Consider the following 25,587-nt stretch of genomic DNA (forward strand, 5'->3'; position numbering starts at 1 on the left):
GGCTTGCTGACTTACTGAATAAGCATTTTCATAGTAGAAACTTTTATAGTGTTTACAGGGTGCTAGTGTTAACGGGTTTTAGTTTTGATTCTGGTCTCTGGTTTCAGTAATTATTTCAGCTTCACTTTACAAGAAAACCGCATCTGTTCATTGAATCATTAGGAAACCAGCCATTCAGAGGCTCAGGATAAACCTCCAGTAGAAAAAGGCAATTCAACTTATCTTGGCAAGGAGGACAAAGTAATATTTTTACAGAATGGAGGAAGAAAGTAGAGCCTCTCTTTACAAAGACATGGAAGTGAGAGAAGGAGCATTTTGTGTGTAGAACAACAAGCTGGCTGTATCATGGAAGGGAAGTTTTATGTTTATCATGCAGAAAACTTAATCTGGAACTAGATTGTGATAGACTTTAAAAGTCAAACAGATGAATTGATTTTTGTCAGTGGAGCAGCCAGGTGATTTTAGCTGCCATATCAAAGATTGATTGGAAAAGAGAAAAACTGGTGTCTAGGATACTAGTTAGAGGTTATTGTAATAGTCTAGGCAAAAGTAATAAAGGTCTGAGCTAACAGTTTTCTGGTATAGTGGATAGAGTCAGGAAGACTCAAATTCATATCCAACCTTAGCTTTGTAACCCTGGGCAAATCACTTGGCCTCAGTTTCCTCATCTGGAAAATGAGGATAATGATGGCACCTACCTCCCAGGATTTTGAGAATGAAATGAGATAATTGTCAAATGTTTATCAGGGAGACTGGCACATAGTAATGGGTGGAGGAGGAAAAAAAGTAGTAATTTGGCTTTTGAATTGAGTGGATTAAATGGGATAATTGAGATAACTAATGAAATTAGAATTGAGTTGGCAACTTATTAGATATGTTAAGAGTAGGAAAGTCAAGGATGATTTCAGTTATAAGGTTAGAAAGAATGGTGGTTTCCTCAGCAAAAATAGAGAAGTTAGAAAGAAGAGTTTGGAGAAAAAAGTGGTTAATTGATATATGCCTGTGAAATATCCTGTTGCCAGTTCCAGTAGGCACCAAATGATATGTGATTAGCGTTCAGAAGAGACTGAAGCTTGATTATCTAGGTCTGGGAGTTATCTACAAAAGAAGTTGTAGTTGAATTTATCTGAGTTAAACAAATCACTTAAAAGAGATGTATATTATAGGAATTTAAGAGGGCCCAAGACAGCCCTGAGGTATGCCCATAGTTAGAATGGGACACAAACGTTTAGAAGAAGCCAAATATGAAGGAGGACCACCAGGAAGATTTTTGGGAAGAAATCCAGGGATGAGAAAGTGTTTAGGAAGGGGCAATTAGGTGGCATAATGGATAGAGCACCAACCTTGAAGTCAGGAGGACCAAATTTGATCTTAGACACTTACCACTTCCTAGCTGTGTGACTCTGGGCAAGTCACTAAACCCCAGTTTCCTCAGCAAAAAAAAAAGAAAAGAAAGTGTTTACAAGAAGAGGATGTTCAGTAATGTTGAGTGCTAAAAAGAAATAAAGGATAAGCATTGAGAAAAGGCCATTAGTTTGGCAATTAATGATAGGCCATTAGTAATTTTAGACTGTTTCAATTGAGTGATATGATTGAAAGCTAGGTGGGGGGTTGAGAAATGACTGGAATGCAGAAACAAATTTAGACTAATAGATTACCTAATAACGATGTAGAATCTTTAAATAATAATGATGTAGAATGCTTAAATATATATACTAAGCATGATTGAATGTGGAAGTATTGGAAGTGAAACTAGAAATCTGTAAGAGCAGCAAGAAAAGACATCTTCAATGAAGGAAGCTAAGAAAGTGCCCTCATATGGTGATTGTAATTGGTATGCTGGTAATCGCTAGTATTGACTTATATCATTGAAATTATTTTTGAGTAATAATTGTACTGGATAATGAGATCCCTTCCATGCCTAAAAGGTACACTAAAAGATTTTGGAGGTAATCTGGAAAATTTCATGGTTATACTTGCCATGTACTTGTTTCCTACATGGAATACTTTTTGTTAACTATAGGAAGCATTAAGAAATCTTAGGGCTTATTTCTGCTGAACATGAGGGCCAAGAATGTTCTTTTGCTAACAGAATAATTCATATTTGTGAAAGTTTTTCCCAAAGTTTTTGTTATTTATTCCTGCTTTTATATAATCTTATTTATTTTAGAATTCTGAACAAGTAGCATTTCTAGTAGTGGAGAATATCTTTAACATAAAACAGCAAAAATGTGTTTGTTTAGAAACGAATGTAATATTTACTAATGGTAAGTAATTAATTCAGCTATAGAATTCATAAGCCTCTCATAAAGCTGTAGGTTTTTATAGAGCAGTTATTGCAAAAATGAATAAGTTAGAAAGGGAAAACACTTGTTCATGAAGTGATTGCTAATGTGTTTCCAGAAAAGATGTTTAGAGAAAAAAACATGAGTTTTCAGAGGTATGGTTTTAGCAAAAAAAAAAAAAAAGAAAGAAAGAAAAAGAAAAAAAGAAACTCTGTAAATGAAAACAGTGAATCTGAAGTTAGATGTTTGTTTATAATTAATTTTTAGTAATCATAAATGTTAGAACCAGTCAATGAATATATTTCTTATCTGTTTACTTCCTCACAAGATAAGTATAGCTGCCAGCTTGATGCTTTGAAATACCATTTATCTTTTGTAGAATTTGTAACAATTCAGAGCCTATTTTCTTTGGTAGATTTTTGTTATTGGGTGGGGAGAGGAAACTTAGTTTATTATTAGAGGCAATTGTTGATGCATTAAATGGAACACTTGGCCTGGAATCAGGAAGACCCGAGTTCAAATGTAATTTCAGACTCTGGATAAGCCACTTAATCCCTGTATCTCAAGTTTTCTCAACTGTAAGATGGAGGTAATAATAGCAGCTACGTAACAAGGTTGTTGATCAATTAAGATAATATTTATAAAAAGCACTTATTAAAGTGCCTAATACATAGTAGGCTTTATATAAATGCTTATTCCATTCTCTTCTATACTCCCCCATTCATGTATCTGCCTGTGTCATTTATTGGCTTGAAATATAATAGATTTGTATTTTCTACAAGATTCAGTCACTTTTCTGAGTAAAGATGTACTGTGTTGTGGAGTGTCACTTACAAAAGGCTTTGCCTGTCTATTCTACTGTGATCTCTAGAAATACTCTTAAATGGATATATTATTTTTATTGAAATTGTAAATAGAAAGGAAATGTTGGTAGCTGTTAATATCCTTTTGATAGCTTTTATTTGGTAATAATATTGTCTTAGATTTTTCCTGCATGTTTAGTATTTTAGTATTCTGATTTCTTTAGAACTGTTTCTTCAAACCATTGATTGGCAAAGATTCATTAAGCTCTTACTCTGTGTCATACACTGTGCTAGGGACTAGAGAAATTTATGACAGTACAGTTGCCCTGCCCCTTTTATTAGGGGAGACCATATGAATTGGTAAAAATACCTATTCACAAAATAGAGACCAAATTATTTGAGTTGCTTCTGGTACTTATCTCAATTTGGTCTAGTCCAGTTGCCTTTTCTATTACTTAATGACATTTCCACTTGCCACAGGAAACTTACTTGATTTGGCAGTGCAAAATAGCACCTCAAAGACCTGGCAATAAAATAGGGAGATGAATAATCTATACTATAATTTTTCTCTTTCGTGTGGAGAAGACCTATCACATTATCTTAAGTCAAGGATGGATTCCCTATAGTTAGTGAAGCCCTCCAGGTACTCTGATTTGAAGTTGACATTGTGCTGATTGAATTAAGCCCCAGAATATCATAGAGCCTCCTGGATAAAATGTACTGTCTATATAATTTTAGACAAGTCACTTAGAGCTTTACTGTTAAGTTTCCTCATCTGTAAAATGAAGGGATTGGACTAAATGGCCTCTACATGGCCTTCTAGCTCCAGATCTATGGTCCTAAATTTATTGAACAAGAGAAATGCATAGTCAGATTTGCACTTTAGGAAAGCGATTTTACAGTTTTGGGAATAATGGATTGAAATGGGAAGAAACGAGGCAAGGAGTTTAAAGACTATTGCAGTAGTTGAGACAAAAGGTGATAAAAGCCTGAACTAGGGTGGTAGCTCTGTGCCTGTTATGCTATATGCCATGAGAATGAATGGGGTAGCTAGATGAAAAGGATAGAATACCAGGCATGGAGTCAGGAAGCCTCAAATCTGGTCTTAGAAATGTACTACTGTGTGATTTGGGAAAGACGCTTAACCCTGTTTGTCTTAATCTTCTATAAAATGAGCTGGAGAAAGAAATGGCAAACCACTCTAATAATATCTTTGCCAGGAAAGCCCCAAGATGGGGTCATAAAGAGTTGGACACAACTGAAAAAATAATTGAACATATGACATCAGAATAAAAAGATAATATGCCAGTCTTCGTAGTGGTTCTTTTGAATAGGAAATAGGAAAGTTTGGAGGGGAAACTGAGTTGTATATTAGACCTTAGCACAGTCCTTCCATACTGCTCATTCGTTGTGTATCTCTGTCTATTTGAATTGCTCACCACTACCCCAGAATATAGTGCACATTTCCAAGTAGCTACAAAGGTGATGGGCAAGATATGGGATGGTGAGAGGAGAATTTTGTCTGCACAATGACTTTTATGGATACTAGTAGTAGGGTTAGGTTATAAACACCCTGGGAAGACAACACCAAAGTAGAAAACCTGGGCTAAGGCAAAGTGAGTGTGATTATATTGGAGGCATACCTTGGAAGCATAATTTGTTGGAGGGAGGTATGTCTTTTTTCTCCATTCTAATTGGTTGATCACAAACCTGTTTGGGTCTTTGGAGTACTGTTGACTACAAAAAATTAAAAGGCCAACAGAGGATAATGAAGATTGCCATATTAGGTATGGGGAGATTATAATATTTTATAAATGGAAGAGAAGAGTATAAAGACTGTCTGAATAATATGCCTGAAAAAAACAGAAGTGTGGCAAGAGTATACTCCATGTGCTCCATTGGTGTCCATGTGATAAAAAAAGAACTAAAGGAAAGCTTCAACTCTTGTGATGATCCTATTTGAGGATATAGATGGGAGTTTCACAGGGTGAGTAGGAAAGAATAGATTGCTGTCTGTATTACTGAAAGGAATTATTCCTATTGATAAGATCACATCCATTGGAGAATGTATTTGTTAAGATAATGTAGACAGGTAAATTTGTATCTACATAGCCTGTGTGTGATTTAGTTCTTGAAGTTACTACTTTTCTGCTAATTGAAAAATGTCAAAAGGTGAAAGTTTTTTTACTTAAGTTTCTTAGAGTAGGAGTCTATTAAACAAGAATTTAAGGCATGATATTTAAAATTCAATATAACTTCAAAATTCCCCTTAATTTTCATAATTTTGCACAAAAACCTAGCTCGATCTATTAGTGAGACTCTTGGGAGGCATTTTAAATCTTGAATGAAAAAATTTTATTGTATTTATTGATATATCCTTTTGATGTAATTAAGCATTGTTAACACTGGCAACTTATTTTGAAAGTAATAGAATATTGAATTTGGACATGTACTTTTAAATTGATTTGCCTAAGTATTTTAATTGGCAGCAATCAAGATACATTAGCATTCCTGTTGTAGCCACCATTGGGGAGAGGGAGAAAGAGTTCATACAGCACTCTTTATATGCTGTAGTAAAGGACTATGAGGACAGATCTTGGACCTGTTTGTAACAGTAGTCTTTTTATGCCTAAACAATACTTTTCTTTTCTGTCACATACTGTAAAATGACTGTTCGATAGTTGACCCCACTGAGAGCATGACAAAGTTAACTTAAAAATTAATTTCTCCACAGATAGAAAAAGGAGAGAAGAGATGCCAGAGAACCTTCATCAGCAATTGTCTGGATACAACTTATTATTATCCGCAGATTCCTCTCCCCAACCCAGTACCATTAATTATTTTGGTTTGACAGACTCTTCAAAGGTAAGTAAAATTTGATTTTCTCATAAAGTCAAGTGAATAAGTGAATAATTAATTTTAGTTGTACTGGCAAAAAGAAAAAACTATTTAAAAAATCATTTAGGTTCTCAAAAATACTGATATATAAATTAATATTTCAGATTTTTATAGAATCAGGATCTGTTTTTGAATTTGGTTATTTTAGAGGAATCATCTTTGTTTTTTAAATTACAGGAGACAACAATGGAGAAAATAGAAAGGATTAAAAAAATGTAAGTAATAGAAAAGAGCAGAAAAAATTAATTTCTCTGTGGGGAATTGCATTGGACTAAGATACCTATAGAATGCATATGTGTTCCAAACCAAAAGTCTCTCAATCAGGTGTGGAATTTCCTTAGGACTCCAGAGAATAATAAATCCACCTTTAGTTATATGTTTGTGGGATGAGTTATTATTTAGGTTTCTAACTAGTTAGTATAAAGGGTTATTAGTGGAATTAACTGGGAAGTAAAAAGTCTAATTTGAGTTGATGGTTAGCATTATCTATCATTTAATTACAAAATACTAAACAATATTTGTGGCCTGCCATTTTAAAAATGGCCTCTTTTTTTAATATTGAAGAAACCTCATTATTATGTCTTAGATCATAATTCTTTCTTCCAGAAAATATTTTTAATTGACTCTTCATTTTCTTTATGTAGTCTAGTCTTAACTCCTTAACTCCTTTTTTATTAATAGTAATTGTCTTCCCTATAAATATTGAAAATTTGTTTTAAGGTTTGGAAAATTTTAATTTCTTAAATAGCCTACTTTATTGTAATAAATTTTAAAATATTTTTAGGTTTCAAGAAACTGCTGATTTATTGAAGTATTCAAATAACTCATCTTAGAATTATCTTCATGGATTTCTGAGACTCAACACTGGATATTTTCTTTAAGTTTTAAATATATGTATATACATATATTGATATAGCAGCACTGGGAATTCCATTTGGTGTACTCATTATTGAAAAAGTAATTTATTCTGAGTTGTAATTATACTACTTTATATTGTGTTTGAGCTTTTCGTGAGGAAAATATTCCTGTTGTTCCAGTGGATTTGTTTTGCAGAGTGAAGTCATTACAGAAGTGTATTTTTGTGTTGACATTTGTTGGCAGTGTGCTAAGTAATATGTTTTTTAAAGTGCAAGCTTGAGGACCACAGTTTACATCCTGTTGGAAACTTTCCAGCAGTTACTTGCATATTGCACCCAAGAGATTTACATGCATACCATATTGCCATCTGTGTAGACAAATAAGTTGTAATGAAAAGTTAAATATATACATTGAGAATGAAATTTTTTTTATTTTTAAAAATAGATTTTTTTTCAACTTTGAAAAGTAGTGATGCATTAGATGCTTAATTATTAACATTGAAGTGGAGGTCAATTCTACAGTTGTATGTAGGTCTGATGTCTCAGTATGAAAAAAGGTGTTGAATGTTTTAGTATGGTATTCAGTAACACGTTTTAAGACCAGCAGCCCAGATGGAGACCATCCAGAGTTACAAAGATACATAACAGGTTTTTGGGTTTTGTTCTTTTTGGGAGGAAGGAGACCTCAATGATCTGAAGTTATAAATATCTTTGGAGGTGTAAATAATATTGAGGGAAGATTTATATGAAATTGAATCAAGATAAGAAAAGGAATTTTAAAATTTCTCAATTTAAAAAAAAACTTACATCAAAAATTTTCCTTGAACAGGTTTCAAGAAAAAAATTCCTTTATGAAAAGGGAAACAGCTTTTTCCTTTGATTTTTGTTTTAAATGTATATGATTAAAAATTAATTTTTAACTTAAAATGTTTTGTATGACAATAAATCAAATAAAATATTAACTAAAAGCATTATTGGTGCAGAATTATTTTTAAAGGAGCTTAAAAATTCTGAAGGTTTGAAATTCTATAGCAACAACTCACATTTATATAGAAGTTTAAGATTAAAATATTCTTTCTTCACAATAGCCCTGTGAAGTATAAACAATACAAATAATTTGTTTTAACAATGTTAATTTTTTTTGCATTCTTTTAATCTAAAGAATTATAGTTGAAAAAGTAGTAAATATTGGTATTGCAACAAACTTGTGAGCTGATTTTTAAATTACATCTTCAGTGGAGTTATAGTGCCATCTTGTGGTTCCTCTATATTTTACACATTAGAGAGAAACCGTTAATGTTTTACATTCAAAGAACATGGAGAAGACAAGACTCTGATTTACATTTCTTGGTAGTGATGGTGATTGAAAAGGATAATTAGAAAGCTGGCACTTAAAAAAAAAAACCTACACACAACATGTTAAATGACAAGAAATTTTTACTTTACATTCTTGATTATATGTTTTTACTTTTGTTATAGCATCATCAAATGTGCCCTTCCACATATATGCATGCATATGCTTTACATGACTGATTTTTATTTAAAGGGCATAAAACACAAAATTTTGCAATGAGAATAAACCTTTTACTCCACTAAGAGAAATCATCATTTGAAGGAAGCTTGGTGTCTTGTGGTACAATTTTATAATCATGAATTACATAGAAAATATAAATGGTTGCTTATTAATAAAATGCTGGAATTACTAGAATGAATAGGTCTTCTCCTGAAATTTGAAGGAAGAAAAAAATTAACTGCTTCAAAAAACGATTACCTAGCATAAATAACTGGTATTGTTCTTAACTGAGCAAGATTGAGACAATGATAAACATTGTTTTAACTACTTGAAATTGAAAAAGTCTTTGCTCTAACAAAGTCCGTTCAACTTGAATAAAGAAGATAGCAAGTGGGGAAAAAAAACTTTACTTGAAATAAGTCGGAAAAGGAGATGATATCCAAGATGTATATTGGAAACTAACAAATATGAGTGAAAACTAGAATGCATTGGACAAATTGATAAAGAATATGAACAAACTTATTTAAAGAAGAATTGTAAACTGTTAAACACATAAGGCTGTTCTAAAACACTAATGAGAGAAATTAAAGTCAAAACAACTTAAATTTCATTTCATACCCAACAAACTAAAAGATAAAAATGTAGAAACACTTTTGAAAGAGCTTGCAGAAAGCTAGGCACGTAAATCAATAAAAAGGACAATTTTTGTGAAGCCTGGAAATATTTGTATGACTTGATGCAGAGTCACATGAGGAAGGAAATATTTTAGACTCTAAATCCAGACTTACAAAACAGTGTCTGAAACCAAACTTGAATTCAAGTATTCTTCATTACAAGCTTAATACTCTATATATACTGTGTCATGTCTTGGAATTGGAACCAGGAAAAACAATTTATACAATAACATGATTGTATTTTGAAAGACTTTAAAAATCTAATCAATGCAATGACTAACCAACCACCAATAAGAAATGTGGGAAGGCTTCCAATCTGATGTTTAGTTAAGAAAGAAGAGTCAGAGTAGCAAAAATAAAAAATGACAGTATCACGAGAAACAAAACAAGCTTGTCCCAAAAGGAAAGATAGGAAAATTTAGCTTTTTTGCAGAGATTAGAAACTGGTTATGAAACATTGAATACAGTTCACAATTTGGCTTTCGTTTTGGGGAGAAGGGGAAAGAGAGAGGAGAGATTGCAGGGAAAGGAGAGAGATAATTGGAAATGAAAGTGATATGAAAAGATACCCATAAATTTTTAAAATTAAAAAGGTCATAAATTGAAAATTGAATTGAAAATAGCTTTAAACAAATTTATTGGCAGTCTTCAAGAGAAATAACATAGAGTGTTTGTAGGAGGCAAATCAGTTAAATTGTTGTCACAATTTAATATTTCATATAAATCAATACCATAGATAGAACCAGGAAAGAAAAAAGCAGTTATCTTTTGGGAGGATAGAGATAAGGATATTGTGTGCTTTTACTTTGGTTTGACAGGAGAGAGAGAGGAAAGCCCTCACTCTCAAGTTTCAATAAGGGAAACAGATGGAAAGTATCAGCAGGCAAAAGAAGGAAAAGAATGAATTTATCTAATTGTAATACAATTGCCAAAATTATACATATAATTGTGCAAAGAGTGATTTAAAACTTTTTCTTTATCTTGATATTACATGAAGTTTGTTGTGAATATCTTTGCTAGAAAACTTAAGAAACTTGGATTTCTGATATTTCCCCAGTATGAATTTTTGGTTTAGTAACTAGGATGTGATTCAAAAACAAAATACAAATTTTGCCTGGTATTTAAAGAATAAGGATTTGTTATTTATTGTCCCATTCCTTTGTAGTAAGTGAAAAGGGGAAAAGATCACTCCCTAAACTATGAGTACAGAGGAATAAAGATGAATTATGCTACCCATCTCCTACTAGAGGGGTAAAAGACAAATCTAAGATGAGACATTAATTTTTGGACATTAACAGTGTGTGCGTGTTTGTTTTGGTAGATTGTGAGTGTTACAAGGTTTTTAAATTTTAGTTTTGGTGGAGTGATGGGAAAGAGAATTTTTTTTTTAAATAGTTTTAAAACTTTTTAAGGTTTTGGCAAATTAATAAATGCCAGTTGCTGCTTTTTGATTAACTTGTAAACTTTCAAGATTTAATGAATCCTTAAAAGGAAGATCACAAAAGTCCATGTGACTTAACTCTTTAATGGTATTTTGGAATAGAGCGAACCTTTTTTTAAACTGGAAATTTTTTTTTTTTTTAATATAAGAAGACAGCTGCAACTTTCTGCTTCTTCAGTACTATACCATTGGGAAATTAGGTAAAATGTAATCCAGTTATATTCAGTGATAGAGTTAGAAAGAGTAGTATACCTGAAGTATAAATATGATATTTATAAGAAAGCAGTTATTTGGTAAAAAAAAAAAAAAAATAGCCTCACATGCCACTCATTTATTACATCATTTTTAAAGCAGATGTCAGGGCTCTTTGTTTAATGCCCTTCCTTGTAGTGCGCCTCACATAACAGGCATTTGGGGAAGCATTAAAGAGAACCTTGTTAATTTATTAACTACAATGTTTTTTGAACTTAACACTGTGGACTGGATTTTTACTTTTTAATGATTCCTAGGCTTGTCTATATCAATTCTTTAAAACATGTAGAAAATGAGATATGTAAAACTCTTAGGATTTTAAGGTTTAAAATTTATTAAACTACAAAAAGAGAACTTTCAGTACCACTTATGCCTTAAATATGTTTTTAGTGAAAAAAGCAAGCTTCTTTGACTACTTAAACTATGTCAGGTGTAAAGAAGATGGGAAAGAAGGACCTCATTAGGTAGAAATAACCTAAAAATAAAGGTCTAATTGTTTTGGAATTTTGAGAAACAGTTATTCCAATATTAATTTGTTTGAGGATTTACTTTTTAAGGGCCTACGGGTGAATGGGAAAATATTCTTGTCTCTCAGAGGCAACTGACCCACCAGGGAAAGAAAAATAGTTCAAATCAACTGGAGGGCCACATTATTTTTTCCTTAAAGAGAAATATAATCTGATTGAGCCAACTTTTAAAAATTGAGAACAGAGACATAAAATATTAAGTGCAAAAAGAAAAGTATGTCTTTACATACAGAGGACTTGATTTCATCTTGGAGGAGATTCCTACTGCTAAAGTAAGAATTGAGATTTGGTCTTACTGAGTATTCTGCCCACTCCCTACAAATATATTTAAGTTGCTGTAGATAGCTCTCTCTCTTTATCTCATACACACACACATGTAGGTATTGTTTTCCACATTACTGAGTTAAATGAAATGGGGTGAAATTCAATGGATTCAAAACAAGAAAGAAGACTGAAAAAAGGTTCAAAATTCAGAAGGTATTTCAAGTGACAGAGCAGTAGTGCTTATGATACCTACTTCTGAATCCTATTTTTTCACTCAATTACTTTAGTTCTTCTATAATTCTTCCACATAATAACATTAACCATGCTAACTATGATTATTATCAGGTGATACTTCCAAGCAAGAACCCGACAGTTCTGTCTGATGTGCTTAGGGAACTTCCTGGACTATCACATAGACAGATTTTTCACAGTAACTCACTCCTTGGAGATGGCTTCCCTTTTAAGCCATCTTAAGAGGAAATGAGAAAAAGGCCATCCACTTTAGCTTTCTGGGCTTTGTGGCTATACTGGATTGAGTCTTCTAGAATTATTCCTAGAGACTATCTCTGGCACTGTACAATTATTAAAACAAGTTTTTACACTCTGGTCTCTCTTAAATGTGTATTTCTACACGTCCCCCAGGTAATTTGCTTTAGGAAAAAAAAAATACAAATTGGGGCATACAAAACTTTGATCATTTAGATTTCCTCTTCTATCCAGCTTTTTGAATAACAAAATCAAAATAATTGCTTAGAGATGATAGTTGTAAATTTTAATCACTCAAATCAACCAAAAAGCAGGTAAAAATAAGAGGATGAAAAGAAGAGTGAAATCGTTCTCCTTTGCCAAGAAATCTCAGGGGTAATCCCAAGTGAGTTTTATCAATACATACTTTTTCTTCTAGCAGTCATCGTCTTACTCAGTTTTGCATTGCAGTATCTTTGGTGTTTATGGTTCCTCTTTTCATGCTTTGTAAGTTTTCCCCAGGAACCTAGTGGCAGAAGGATTCAACATATAAGCAGTTTGCCATGCCAGTTAATAGGAGCAATTTTAAGAAAGCTACAAAGTGTAATTCAAATGGAGATCTAGGTAAGGAAACAGAGCCATGTGTACCAGTATTCTGTTGAATTTTTGTTATTTAGCTTCTTGTCTAACTGCATTCAGGATTATAAATAACAAATTGATCTTCCCTGCTGCAAAAGAAAATTTAAAGATTTGAGGAATATAGTTACTCTATTATCATCTTCTTACAGAGTCTGAAGAGTTAATAAAAAGGACAAAAGAAATAAGCCAGGAAGAAACTAAGAAAGAGTGCAAGGTAGTGAAGGGGGATGAAAGTCAATATTGTGAATTGTGTGTTTGCAAGTGAGAATTATACTTGTTACTGCTAATGTATGCATTTCCCAAGTTTGTTGTATGGATACTGTGAAACAAGAGGACAAGAAAATTCCCCCAAAACATATTCAGGCCCTTCATTTTATTGAAATACTGCCACAGGGATTACAGGTACTGCTAGTGAAATCAAAATCTTGGGTAGGACATGGACAGATTTGTAAGTATAGGGAAAGATTTAATCTCTCCTGCTAGTTGAATGTTGGGAGTAAACACCTGTTTATGTAAAAGGTATCAAAAACAAAATTTGGATTTCCAGGTCATAGTGTATTCTCTAGGAACAATGGTCTTTTGAAGTCCAAGGGGGGAGAAAAAAAAAAAAAAAAATTTGTATAGCAGATTTACTGACTTGATCCAAGAGGATTATAAACTAAGCTTGGAGGAAGGGAGAAAGGGCAGCAGAGGGAACATATCTAGATAAAATTTTAATTAATATAGCAAAACAAATGGGTCATCACAAAGACAGAAGATATCCAGGAGAAAATTGAAGACTATTAAGAACAATACTTAAAAAAAACCTCAGCTGTTGTTGGTCTAGACCTGACTCAAGCTATTGGTAATCTCTGCTGCATATTGGAATGAAATTCAAAAATTAACAAATTGAGATTTACTTACTGAAGATATACATTAAAAACATTCACAACTGATTTAGTTGAGCAAAGCTTCCCCGCCTGTGTTTCTAATCACTAGATTATGCCTAGATCCTTATAGCTATTTCAGATTCTGGTAATAAAGAGGTTATCTCAATAGTATAAGCTGATAAATCTCTTCAATCAAACATTGAGGATGGAAGGAGAACTTAGTCTAATTTTATATGGACGTAGGGATTGAGATATTGCTCCCCCTGCAGATGTCTCTATTTTGACACAATAAACCAAGTAGTTTTATGTTTGTTTCTTTATTAGAATTTCAATTATGCAGGTTTCTCTAAAGCTTTACGAACTAAGACTCATGAATGGAAGGAAGTTTACCTCTTTTGCAGCAGTCTTCTTCTCTCCCCACCCCCTCAAGAAAATTTTGATGAAATGAAAAAATGTGTGGGAAGAAGAAGGTTAGGATTAAGTAAGGTAGAGAGGGACTTTGATGGCAGCTAAAATCTTGGAGTGCTCCCAGATCCTAATCTAAGGAGTGTGGAGATTTTTGGATTATGTAAATTCAACTACACTTACTTGAAGCTCACTTTTTTTCCCTCATGCTTTATTGGATATGCAACATATGGATACGCCACCATATATTTAAACACAAGACAACATTCAACTACTTTATCATATTATTGGTCTGTTTAGACTAAGGTTTTTTGGAAAATTCCACCTAAAACACACCTCTAGGTGTTTCAGCATGGATATTGATTGTATAAAGTAGTCTTCAGAACTTTAGAACTAAATATGTTAATGTTTCTCCATGCTCCTTGTAGGATACCTTCCTGCAATCTGAGTAGGAAGGAGTACTGTTAGGTTCTAACTAGGTGGTAAGTCAGTACTTGGTAATTCTCTAGCTCAGAGTTCACACCTTTAGTTCAAATCTTTAAGGGAGTTTACACCTTTGAAGGAGTACTTTAAATGAGCAAATTCATTGGTTGTAAGTAGTTCCCGCAAGCCCCTGCAGTACCCACAAGGGGGAGGCAGAGCCAAGATGCCTGAGAAGATACACTCGAATTTGTAAGCTCCCTTCTTCCCTCATTACCAATTAGTTAAATCAGCCTCAAAAATAATGCTAGACTGATAAAAACCACAAAGATTAAAAGCACAACTTACCAGCTGAAGAGAATCTGGAATTTCAACAGAAAAGGTCTGTTCAAGGGGAGGAAGAAAAAAGGCCAGCACAGATTGGTAGGTGCTAGCACACTGTGCCGATTGGGCTGGGGAGAACTCTGGGATCAGAGAAGCCACTGAGATAGAGGAATCTGGTACAGGCTATTAGCTCTTCTCTGCTTATAAAATAGCACTTCAGAAGAGAAATCAAGCCACCTTAAAATATAAAGCTAGATCCTAGAACCACCCAAATCCAGAATTGACCTAACAGATCTCAGTACAGCTGTGCAGCCGCCTTCTACGGTCCAGGGCTTTATCTTGGGGTAGTTAAGACCTTGAAAAGCGTGGACACAGCCCAAGGCAACATCTAATCCACATAGTGCTGAGTTTAGCCTGAGGCTGTGAAACTTTAGCAGCCCAGGGAATTCCCAGAGAAGCGGAACCTTTGAAGTAGGGACCGAGGTTTCCAGGCAGACATTTCCAGTTTGAGCACAAGGGCTTTCCACATCAGCTGCTGATATCCACGCCCCATGGGACGTATTGGCTGGGTTTTGTGTCAGTCTTAAACCTCAGGGAAGTCGCTAGGACACACAGTGGGGTCCTTCACTGGGCAACCCTCACAGCGAAGCCCTATCACCTCTGAGGCATTTCCGGAGAGGGGGAGGGGAACTCTCTCCCAGAGCTCTCTCTTGGCTCAGGCACAGGAGCCGCTGCATCCATCCAGTCTGGGAGGAAGCTGTTAAAGAAATAAATAAACTTCTTACCCCAAGGGCAGACCCCAAAAGATTTTTAACAATGAGTAAAAAGCTGAGGAGAACCATTGATTCCTTCTACACAGAGAAAGAGCGGGTATCCAACCCCAAGGAAGTTAACAGCAGAGAATCAGCAGATAACACTCTAAAGGGGAACGATACCTGCCTCCCATCACATAACTCTCTCCTAGAAGATACTACTAAAAAGTTAAGAGAGTTTGAAGAAAAATGGGGAAAGGAAAGGGAAATGTTAGAGAATAACAACATTCTGAAATTTGAATTGTAAAAAATAAAGAATTCACAGGAGATGCAGGGAAACAAAATTTGTGAATTAGAAAAAGTTAAAAAATCACAAGAAAGTCAGATTTCTGAATTGGAAAAGATAAAGTCTCAAGAAAGTAGGATTTCTGAATTGGAAAAAGAAAATAACTCTCTAAAAAAATTAGGGAAATGGAAAAAAATTCAATAGAGCAAAATAATTCATTTAAAAACTCAATTGGGAATATACAAAAAGAACTAAAAAATGTGAATGAAGAAAATAACTCATTAAAAATCAGGAAGGAACAAATAGAAATGAATGATTCATTGAGAAACCAAGAATCAGTCAAACAAAACAAAAACAAAAAAAAAAAAAAAAGAAAAGCTGGAGAATAATGTCAAATACTTACTGGGAAAATCTATAGACCTGGAAAATAGATCTAGGAGAGATAATCTGAGGATCATTGGACTTCCCAAAAACTATGATCAAAAAAAGAGCCTAGATTCTATTTTACAGGAAATCATCAAAGAGAACTGTCCAGAGATAATAGAAACAGAAGGGAAAATAAGCATTGAAAGAATTCATCCATCGAACACCTTCTGAAAAAGACCCTAAAAAAAAGAACTCCACGGAACATTGTGGCTAAGCTGCAGAACTACCAAACAAAGGAAAAAATATTGCAAGCAGCTAGAAAAAAACAATTTAAATACCAACGTGCACAATAAGGGTCACTCAAGATCTGGCTGCCTCCACATTAAAAGATCGAAGGGCCTGGAATCTGATATTCCGAAAGGCAAAAGAACAAGGATTGCAACCAAGAATAAACTACCCAGCTAAGTTTAACATTTTCTTTCATGGAAGAAGATGGTCATTTAATGAAACAGAGGAATTCCATTTGTTTCTAAGAAAAAAACCAGACTTAAACAAAAAATTTGATCTACATCCACAAGACTGAAGAGAAACAGAAAAAGGTAAAAAGAATTCTTGAGAACTGTATCTCTGTTGTGGATATACAGAAAGTCTGTGTGGATAATTTGATTTTACAGATAAAAAACAAAAGGGGGAGTAGCAAAGGGAAGGGGGTAGTATCAGAAAAAGGGGAAGGAATGATAAAAAGAGGGAAACTACATCCCAGGAAGAGGCATAGAAAATATATCACATCTGAGGGAATTTAGAGAGGGGGAGAAACATTGTGTAAATCTTACTCTCATCAGAGTAGGCTCAAAGAGTAAATAATTGACATATTTGTTTTTCAGAGAATTCTTTCTCACATCAATATAAGGGGGGAGAGGAAAAGGAAAAAGGAAAAGGGGAATAAGGGAAAGGTACAAGAAAAGGGAAGGGATTTGGAAGGAGAGGGAAGGGATACTTAAAAAGGGAGGGCTGCGCCTCACAAGTGGGGTCTATAAATTAAATATTGGGGAAGGGGTTCAGGGGGGTCAAGGGAAAAAAGCATAATCTGGGGATACTATGATGGCAAGAAATACAGAATTAGTAATTTTAACTGTAAATGTGAATGGGATGAACTCTCCCATCAAACGAAAACGGATAGCAGACTGGATCAAAAGTCAGAACCCTACAATATGTTGTTTACAGGAAACACACTTAAAGCAGGGAGATACATACAGAGTAAAGGTAAAAGGTTGGAGCAGAATCTATTATGCTTCAGGTAAAGCCAAAAAAGCAGAGGTAGCCATCCTTATCTCAGATCAAGCAAAAGCAGAAATTGATCTAATTAAAAGAGATAAGGAAGGAAACTATATCCTGCTAAAAGGTAGCATTAACAATGAAGCCATATCAATACTAAACATATATGCACCAAGTGGTATAGCATTTAACTTTATAAAGGAAAAGTTAAGAGAGTTGCAAGAAAAAATAGACATTAAAACTATAATAGTGGGAGATCTCAACCTTGCACTCTCAGATTTAGACAAATCAAACCACAAAACAAATAAGAAATTAAAAAAGTAAATAGAACATTAGAAAAACTTGGTATGATGGACCTTTGGAAAAAACTGAATGGTGATAGAAAGGAATATACTTTCTTCTCAGCAGTTCATGGAACCTATACAAAAATAGACCATATATTAGGACATAAAGATCTCAAAATTAAATGTAGGAAGGCAGAAATAATAAATGCCTTCTTCTCAGATCACAATGCAATAAAAACTACATTCAATAAGAAGTTAGGGGTAAATAGACCAAAAAGTAATTGGAAACTGAATAATATCATCTTAAAGAATGACTGGGTAAAACAGCAAATTATAGAAACAATTAATAATTTCACCCAAGATAATGACAATGATGACACATCATACCACAATCTGTGGGATGCAGCTAAAGCAGTAATAAGGGGAAATTTTATATCTTTAGAGGCTTATTTGAACAAAATAGAGAAAGAGAAGATTAATGAATTGGGCCTGCAACTTAAAAAGGTTGAAAAAGACAAAATTAAAAACCCCGAACCAAAAACCAAACTTGAAATACTAAAATTAAAAGGAGAAATAAATAATATTGAAAGTTTAAAAAAAAACTATTGAATTAATAAATAAAACTAAGAGTTGGTTTTATGAAAAAGCCAATAAAATAGATAAACCTTTGGTAAATCTGATCAGAAAAAGGAAAGAGGAAAATCAAAGTGTTAGTCTTACAAATGAAAAGGGGGATCTTTCCACCAATGAAGAGGAAATTAGAGAAATAATGAGTTACTTTGCCCAACTTTATGCCAATAAATTTGATAACTTAAGTGAAATGGATGACTTCCTCCAAAAATATAGGCTTCCTAGATTAACACAGGATGAGGTAAACTGCTTAAATAGTCCCATTTCAGAAAAAGAAATAGAACAAGCTATTAATCAACTCCCCAGGAAAAAATCCCCAGGACCAGATGGATTTACATGTGAATTCTACCAAACATTTAAAAATCAACTAGCCCCAATGTTATATAAACTATTTGAAAAAATAGGGGATGAAGGAGCATGACAAACTCCTTTTATGACACAGACATGGTACTGATACCTAAACCAGGTAGATTGAAAACTGAGAAAGAAAACTATAGACCAATTTCCTTAATGAATATTGATGCTAAAATCTTAAATAACATATTAGCAAAAAGACTTCAGAAAATCATCCCCAGGATAATACACTATGATCAAGTAGGATTTATACCAGGAATGCAGGGCTGGTTTAATATTAGGAAAACTATTAATATAATTGACCATATTAATAATCAAATTAATAAAAACCATATAATCATCTCAATAGATGCAGAAAAAGCATTTGATAAAATCCAACATCCTTTCCTACTAAAAATGCTTGAGAGTATAGGAATAAATGGACTATTCCTTAGAATAATCAGGTGCATATTTTTACGACCATCAGTAAGCATAATATGTAATAGAGATAAACTGGAACCCTTCCCAGTAAGATCAGGAGTGAAATAAGGTTGCCCACTATCACCATTACTATTCAATATTGTATTAGAAATGTTAGCCTCGGCAATAAGAGTCGAGAAAGAGATTAAAGGAATAAGAGTAGGTAATGAGGAAATCAAACTGTCACTCTTTGCAGATGATATGATGGTATACTTAGAAAACCCCAGAGATTCTTTTTTTTTTTAATTCTCTTTTTTTTTTTAATTTTTATTTTATTTTATAATTATAACATTTTTTTTGACAGTACATATGCATGGGTAATTTTTTACAACATTATCCCTTGCACTTACTTCTATTCAGATTTTTTCCCTTCCTCCACCAACCCCCTCCCCCAGGTGGCAAGCAGTCTTATATATGTTAAATATATTACAGTATATTCTAGATACAATATATGTGTGTGAAACCGAATTTTTTGTTGCATAGGAAGAATTGGATTCAGAAGGTAAAAATAACAGTTTACACTCATTTCCCAGTGTTCCTTTTCTGGATGTAGCTGGTTCTGTCCATCATTAATCAATTGGAATTGGATTAGCTCTTCTCTATGTTGAAGAAATCCACATCCATCAGCATACATCCTCGTACAGTATCATTGTTGAAGTGTATAATGATCTTCTGGTTCTGCTCGTTTCACTCAGCATCAGTTGATGTAAGTCTCTCCAAGCCTCTCTGTATTTCTCCTGTTGGTCATTTCTTATAGAACAATAACATTCCATAACATTCATATACCATAGTTTACCCAACCATTCTCCAGTTGATGGACATCCATTCATCTTCCAGCTTCTAGCCACTATGAAAAGGGCTGCCACAAACATTTTGGCACATACAGGTCCCTTTCCCTTCTTTAGTATTTCCTTGGGATATAAGCCCAGTAGTAGTATGGCTGGGTCAAAGGGTATGCACATTTTGATAACTTTTGGGGCATAATTCCAGATTGCTCTCCAGAATGGTTGGATTCTTTCACAACTCCACCAACAATGCATCAGTGTCCCAGTTTTCCCACATCCCCTCCAACATTCATCGTTATTTGTTCCTGTCATCTTAGCCAATCTGACAGGTGTGTAATGATATCTCAGAGTTGTCTTAATTTGCATTTCTCTGATCAATAGTGATTTGGAACACTCTTTCATATGAATGGAAATAGTTCCTCGAAATTTCTGTATTCCCTTCCCCTTAGCTTACTCCTTCCCTTTCACTTTTCAATGAAGTGGAAGAAGTTTCACCATAAATCGAATATGTCTATTGATACACGCTATGTTCATCTCCCTCCTTTCTTTCTCTCAGATATAATAGGTTACCTTTGCCTCTTCATGAGATGTAGTACCACCACTTTACACTTTTTTATAATATAATCTCCTTTTCACCTCTAGTTTCTAAGACAAATTGTACATATGTTCTTTACATATTTTTTTGGCAGAAGTATAGTTCTCAAGATTTCTTTTACCTTTTTAGAAATCTCTTGAGTTCTGTATTTGAAGATCAAACCTTTTATGTAGGTCTGGTTTTTTCATCAAAAATAGATGGAATTCATTTATTTCGTTAAATATCCATCTTCTTCCCTGGAAAACGATGCTCATTCTTGCTGGGTAAGTTATTCTTGGCTGCATACCAAGTTCCTTAGCCTTTTGGAATATCATGTTCCAGGCCCTGTGTTCTTTTAATGTGGATGCTGCTAGATCCTGGGTTATCCTTATTGTGGATCCTCCATATCTGAATTGCTTTTTTCTAGCAGCTTCCAATATCTTTTCCTTTGTCTGATGGTTCTTGAACTTGGCCACTATATTTCTTGGCGTTTTGATTTTAGGGTCCCTTTCAGTAGGTGATCGATGAATTTTTTCAATGTCTATTTTACCCTCTGTTTCCAGAATGTCTGGGCAGTTCTCTTTGATAATTTCCTTGAAAATGGTGTCCAAGCTCTTTTTTTCCTCCCATTTTTCACGGAGTCCCATTATTCTCAAATTGTCTCTCCTGGATCTGTTGTCCAGGTCTGTTGTCTTTCTGGTAAGGTACTTGACATTCTTTTCAATTGTTTCATTTCTCTGGTTTTGCTTGACTACCTCTTGGTTTCTCCTTGAGTCATTCATTTCTACTTGTTCCAGTCTAATTTTCAATGATGTATTTTCTTCACTCACTTTTTTTATATCTCTTTGTAATTGTCCAATTGAGTTTTTATCTTCTATGGAATTTTTTTCCATTTTATCCATTTTATTTTTTAGAGAGTTGTTTTCTTTTTCCAGCTCACTAATCCTATTTTCCTTGGAGCTGTTTACCTTTTCCAGCTCACTAATCTTGTTTCTCAATGATTTGATTTCTTTATCCACTCTGTCTTTGAATGCATGGGATGACTTCTCCAGGCTCTCTTGCCAAGCTTCCCTTTCCTTTTCCCATTTCTCTTCCAGCTCTCTTGTGAGAGCCTTTTTGATTTCCTCTATGAGGTTCTTTTGTATTGAGGAGCAGCTTATATCCCTCCCAGGGGATATATCTGGGGACAGTCTGTTCCTAGTCTCCTCAGCATTTGAAGTCTGCTCCCTCTCCACACAGAAGCTGTCAATGGTTAGAGCCCTTTTGAATTTTTTGTTCATTTTGTCAGAGTAGGAATCAAAGAAAACAAACTGACAAGTGAAACAATTGGTCTGTTTTGCGGGGGATGGGGCTGGATGGTATTAATGGGCTTCCTCTACAGACTGGGGGTAGGGCAGCAGAGAGCCACTAACAGAACAGCAATGACTGTACTGAGTCTGCCCTCTGAGGCTCCGAGAACGCACCGAGTCAGTCCAGGTGGGGGTTGGGGGTGGCCGGGTTCTGAGAGACTCTGGCTTTCTGGGGTTTTAATCTTCACCTCCTTTGTTTACACCCTCTCCGCTGCTCCAGGCTTGCTGCCAAGATGGAGCGTCCACACTGGGGCAAAAGCCCTTTCACAGAAACGGCAGAGATCACACCCCTCCCGCTCTGGTCTGAGCTGTGTGAGCTGCCTGTCTTGCTCTGGCTGCCTGCCCTCAGTCTGTGCCCAGTCTGATTGACCCTCCCCCAAGCAAACACAGACCTTTTCTGGCGACTTTCAAGGATGTCTTCTCTTGGTGATTATTTGTGGATTTCTTTCTGGGTCAAGCATTAAGTCAGAGGCTTGTCATGAAGTAAGTTCTGAGAGAAAACGAGGAGCTCAAGCAGCTGTCTGCCTCCACTCCGCCATCTTGGCCGGAACAACCCCAGAGATTCTAATAAAAAGTTATTAGAAATAATTCACAACTTTAGCAAAATAAATGCACATAAATCCTCAGCATTTTTATACATCAACAAAATGCAACAGCAAGAAATACAAAGAGAAATTCCATTCCAAACAATTGTTGAGAGAATAAAATATTTGGGAATCCATCTACCAAAGAAAAGTCAGGAATTATATGAGCAAAATTATAAAACACTTGCCACAAAAATAAAGTAAGATTTAGATAATTGGAAAGACATCCAATGCTCATGGATAGGCCGAGCAAATATAATAAAGATGACAATACTCCCCAAACTAATCTATTTATTTAGTGCTATACCAATCAGACTCTCAAGAAACTATTTTAGTGACCTAGAAAAAATAACAACAAAGTTCATATGGAAGAATAAAAGGTTGAGAATTTCAAGGGAATTAATGAAAAAAAAGTCAGAGGAAGGTGGTCTAGGTATACCTGATCTAAAGCTATATTATATAGCAACAGTCACCAAAACCATTTGATATTGGTTAAGAAATAGACCGGTAGATCAGTGGAACAGATTAGGTATAAAGAACAAAAAAGGGTACAACTATAGCAATCTAGTGTTTGATAAACCCAAAGATACCAACATTAAGGATAAAAATTCATTATTTGAAAAAAACTGTTGGGAAAACTGGAAATTTGTATGCCAGAAATTAGATATGGATCCACACTTAACACCATTTACCAAGATAAAATCAAAATGGGTCCATGATTTAGGCATAAAGAATGAGATCATAAATAGATTAGAGGAACAGAGGATAGTCTACCTCTCAGACCTGTGGAGGAGGAAGGAATTTATGACTAGAGAAGAACTAGAGATCATTATTGATCACAAAATAGAAGATTTTGATTACATCAAACTAAAAAGTTTCTGTACAAACAATACTAATTCAAACAAGATTAGAAGGGAAGTAACAAATTGGGAAAATATTTTTACAGTTAAAGGTTCTGATAAAGGTCTCATTTCCAAAATATATAGAGAATTGATCCTAATTTATAAGAAATCAAACCATTCTCCAATTGATAAATGGTCAAAGGATATGAACAGACAATTCTCAGATAATGAAATTGAAACTATATCCACTCATATGAAAGTGTTCCTGTCAGGAACAAATAATGATGAATGTTGGAGGGGATGTGGGAAAACTGGGACACTGATGCATTGTTGGTGGAATTGTGAAAGAATCCGGCCACTTTGGAGAGCAATCTGGAACTGTGCCCAAAAAGTTATCAAACTGTGCATACCCTTTGATCCAGCAGTGCTACTACTGGGCTTACATCCCAAAGAAATACTAAAGAGGGGAAAGGGACCTGTGTGTGCCAAAATGTTTATGGCAGCTATTTTCGTAGTGTCTAGAAACTGGAAGATGAATGGATGTCCATCAATTGGAGAATGGTTGGGTAAATTATGGTATATGAATGTTATGGAATATTATTGCTCTGTAAGAAATGACCAGCAGGATGAATTCAGAAAGGCTTGGAGAGACATCAACTGATGCTGTGTGAAATGAGCAGAGCCAGAAGATCACTATACACTTCAACAACAGTACTATATGAAGATATATTCTGATGGAAGTGGTTATCTTCAATATAAAGAAGATCCAACTCACTTCCAGCTGATCAATAATGGACAGAAACAACTACTCCCAGAGAAGGAACACTGGGAAGTGAATGTAAAATATTAGCACTACTGTCTATCTACCCAGGTTACTTATACCTTCGGAATCCAATACTTAATGTGCAACAAGAAAATTGGATTTACACACATATATTGTATCTAGGTTATACTGTAACACATGTAAAATATATGGGATTGCCTGTCATCTAGGGGAGGTAATAGAGGGAGGGAGGGGAAAATCTGGAAAAATGAATACAAGGTATAATGTTATTAAAAAATTACTCATGCATATATACTGTCAAAAAAAGGTGTAATTATAAAATTAATTTAAAAAAAAAAGAAGAGGAAAGGAATGAAAATATAGGTATAAGGGCATGGTGGAGGAAGTCAGAGGTGTAGCCTAGAGAGTGTAATTCTGGAGAAACTTAGGCAAGATAGAGATTAGGGAGTTATAATATTTTATTTGAAAGGGAGATATTTACTGGGACCAAATGGATCCATGGTTTGGTCCCAGAGCTGAATGAGACTGTGAGGGATGTAGAAGACTCTTACCCAAAATGACTCCTCAGAGATCATTTGTAATACTGGAGAAACTGCGCAAGATAGAGATTAGAGAACAATTTAATAATTTATTTAATGGAGAGATTTACTGGAACCAAATGAGAGTATCGTCTCTAAGAATCCAGCAGTGAATGTCAAATACACTATTCTTTTGTAGGGTTACAAGAATGATGACATAATTGGGGAGGTACCTGAATAGGGATGATCTAATGGGGGGTGAGGATGACATAATGGAGGCAGGCACTTAGGATGACATAATGGAGGAGGTACTAGAGAGGCTCCAGATATTCTAATGATGTCTAAAATGGATAAAGACCTTTATACAATCAAACATTAAGAGGGAATGATTATAACCTGAGGCAGAGTAACTGAATAGGACAATTAGGGAAACTGGGTCAGGACATTAAAAGGGAACTGTGGCACAACACATTCTATGAAGAGCAAAAAAGTTGTTTATTGAAAATCCTGGAGGATGTGCCATCCCATCACAAGATAAGAAAGAGAAAGCTTGCAGTAATAGGGCTAAAGAAGTAGTAAAGATACATAACTTTTATACAAGAGATTACATCACAAGTAAGAGAGCATTGAGAAGGGGAGGGGGAGGCATCTAATTGGTTGTTGCTATTTGGAGAGATTGGAATAGAAGGTTTCTGTTTCTCAAAAATCTGATTTCCAGGAAACAGAAAATCAGGCCCTCAGGCTTAATTAAGCAGATAGTGGTCAAGCTAATAGACTAATTCTGATAAAATACTGATAAATGTCATCAGTTCAGGTTAAGTAAATAATTTTATAGCTGGCCAAGGCTCAAGTAATATGAGCCTGCACATATTATACAGGTCATAGGGGGAAACACAGAAATAATGAAAATAAAACAGAAAAAGAATTCATACATTCCTATAAGTTCTTCACCTTATCTCTCTCTATTCCACACAAGACTATCATCTCTAAGAATCCAGAAGCAAATGCCAGATACAAAGATTCTTTTTGGAGGGTAACAAGAAAGAAGACATAATGTGGGCAGGCAAGAGAGATGGGGAAAGACTCCTGATATTCTAATGATGTCTAAG

At 34.5% G+C, this 25,587-nt stretch overlaps 1 protein-coding gene and 1 long non-coding RNA gene across 2 annotated transcripts in view; one reads left to right on the top strand and one right to left on the bottom strand.

The window, feature by feature from the left end:
• CEP44 (centrosomal protein 44) overlaps positions 1 to 7,814 on the top strand; it is a 49,877-nt gene extending 42,063 nt beyond the window's left edge. The window contains exons 12-14 of the mRNA XM_074275753.1: positions 5,823 to 5,953; positions 6,164 to 6,201; positions 6,771 to 7,814. Of these exons, the coding sequence (XP_074131854.1) occupies positions 5,823 to 5,953; positions 6,164 to 6,201; positions 6,771 to 6,819 (218 nt within the window). The 3' untranslated portion in view covers positions 6,820 to 7,814. The remainder of the gene's footprint in view (positions 1 to 5,822; positions 5,954 to 6,163; positions 6,202 to 6,770) is intronic.
• Positions 7,815 to 12,354: 4,540 nt separating this feature from the next.
• Positions 12,355 to 25,587, bottom strand: part of LOC141546484 (uncharacterized) — a 34,060-nt gene continuing 20,827 nt past the window's right edge. Inside the window, exon 3 of the long non-coding RNA XR_012483311.1 lies at positions 12,355 to 12,505. This is a non-coding gene — a long non-coding RNA (uncharacterized LOC141546484). The remainder of the gene's footprint in view (positions 12,506 to 25,587) is intronic.

This window comes from Sminthopsis crassicaudata, chromosome 6, assembly GCF_048593235.1.
Source record: "Sminthopsis crassicaudata isolate SCR6 chromosome 6, ASM4859323v1, whole genome shotgun sequence".
NCBI classification, from domain to species: Eukaryota; Metazoa; Chordata; class Mammalia; order Dasyuromorphia; family Dasyuridae; genus Sminthopsis; species Sminthopsis crassicaudata.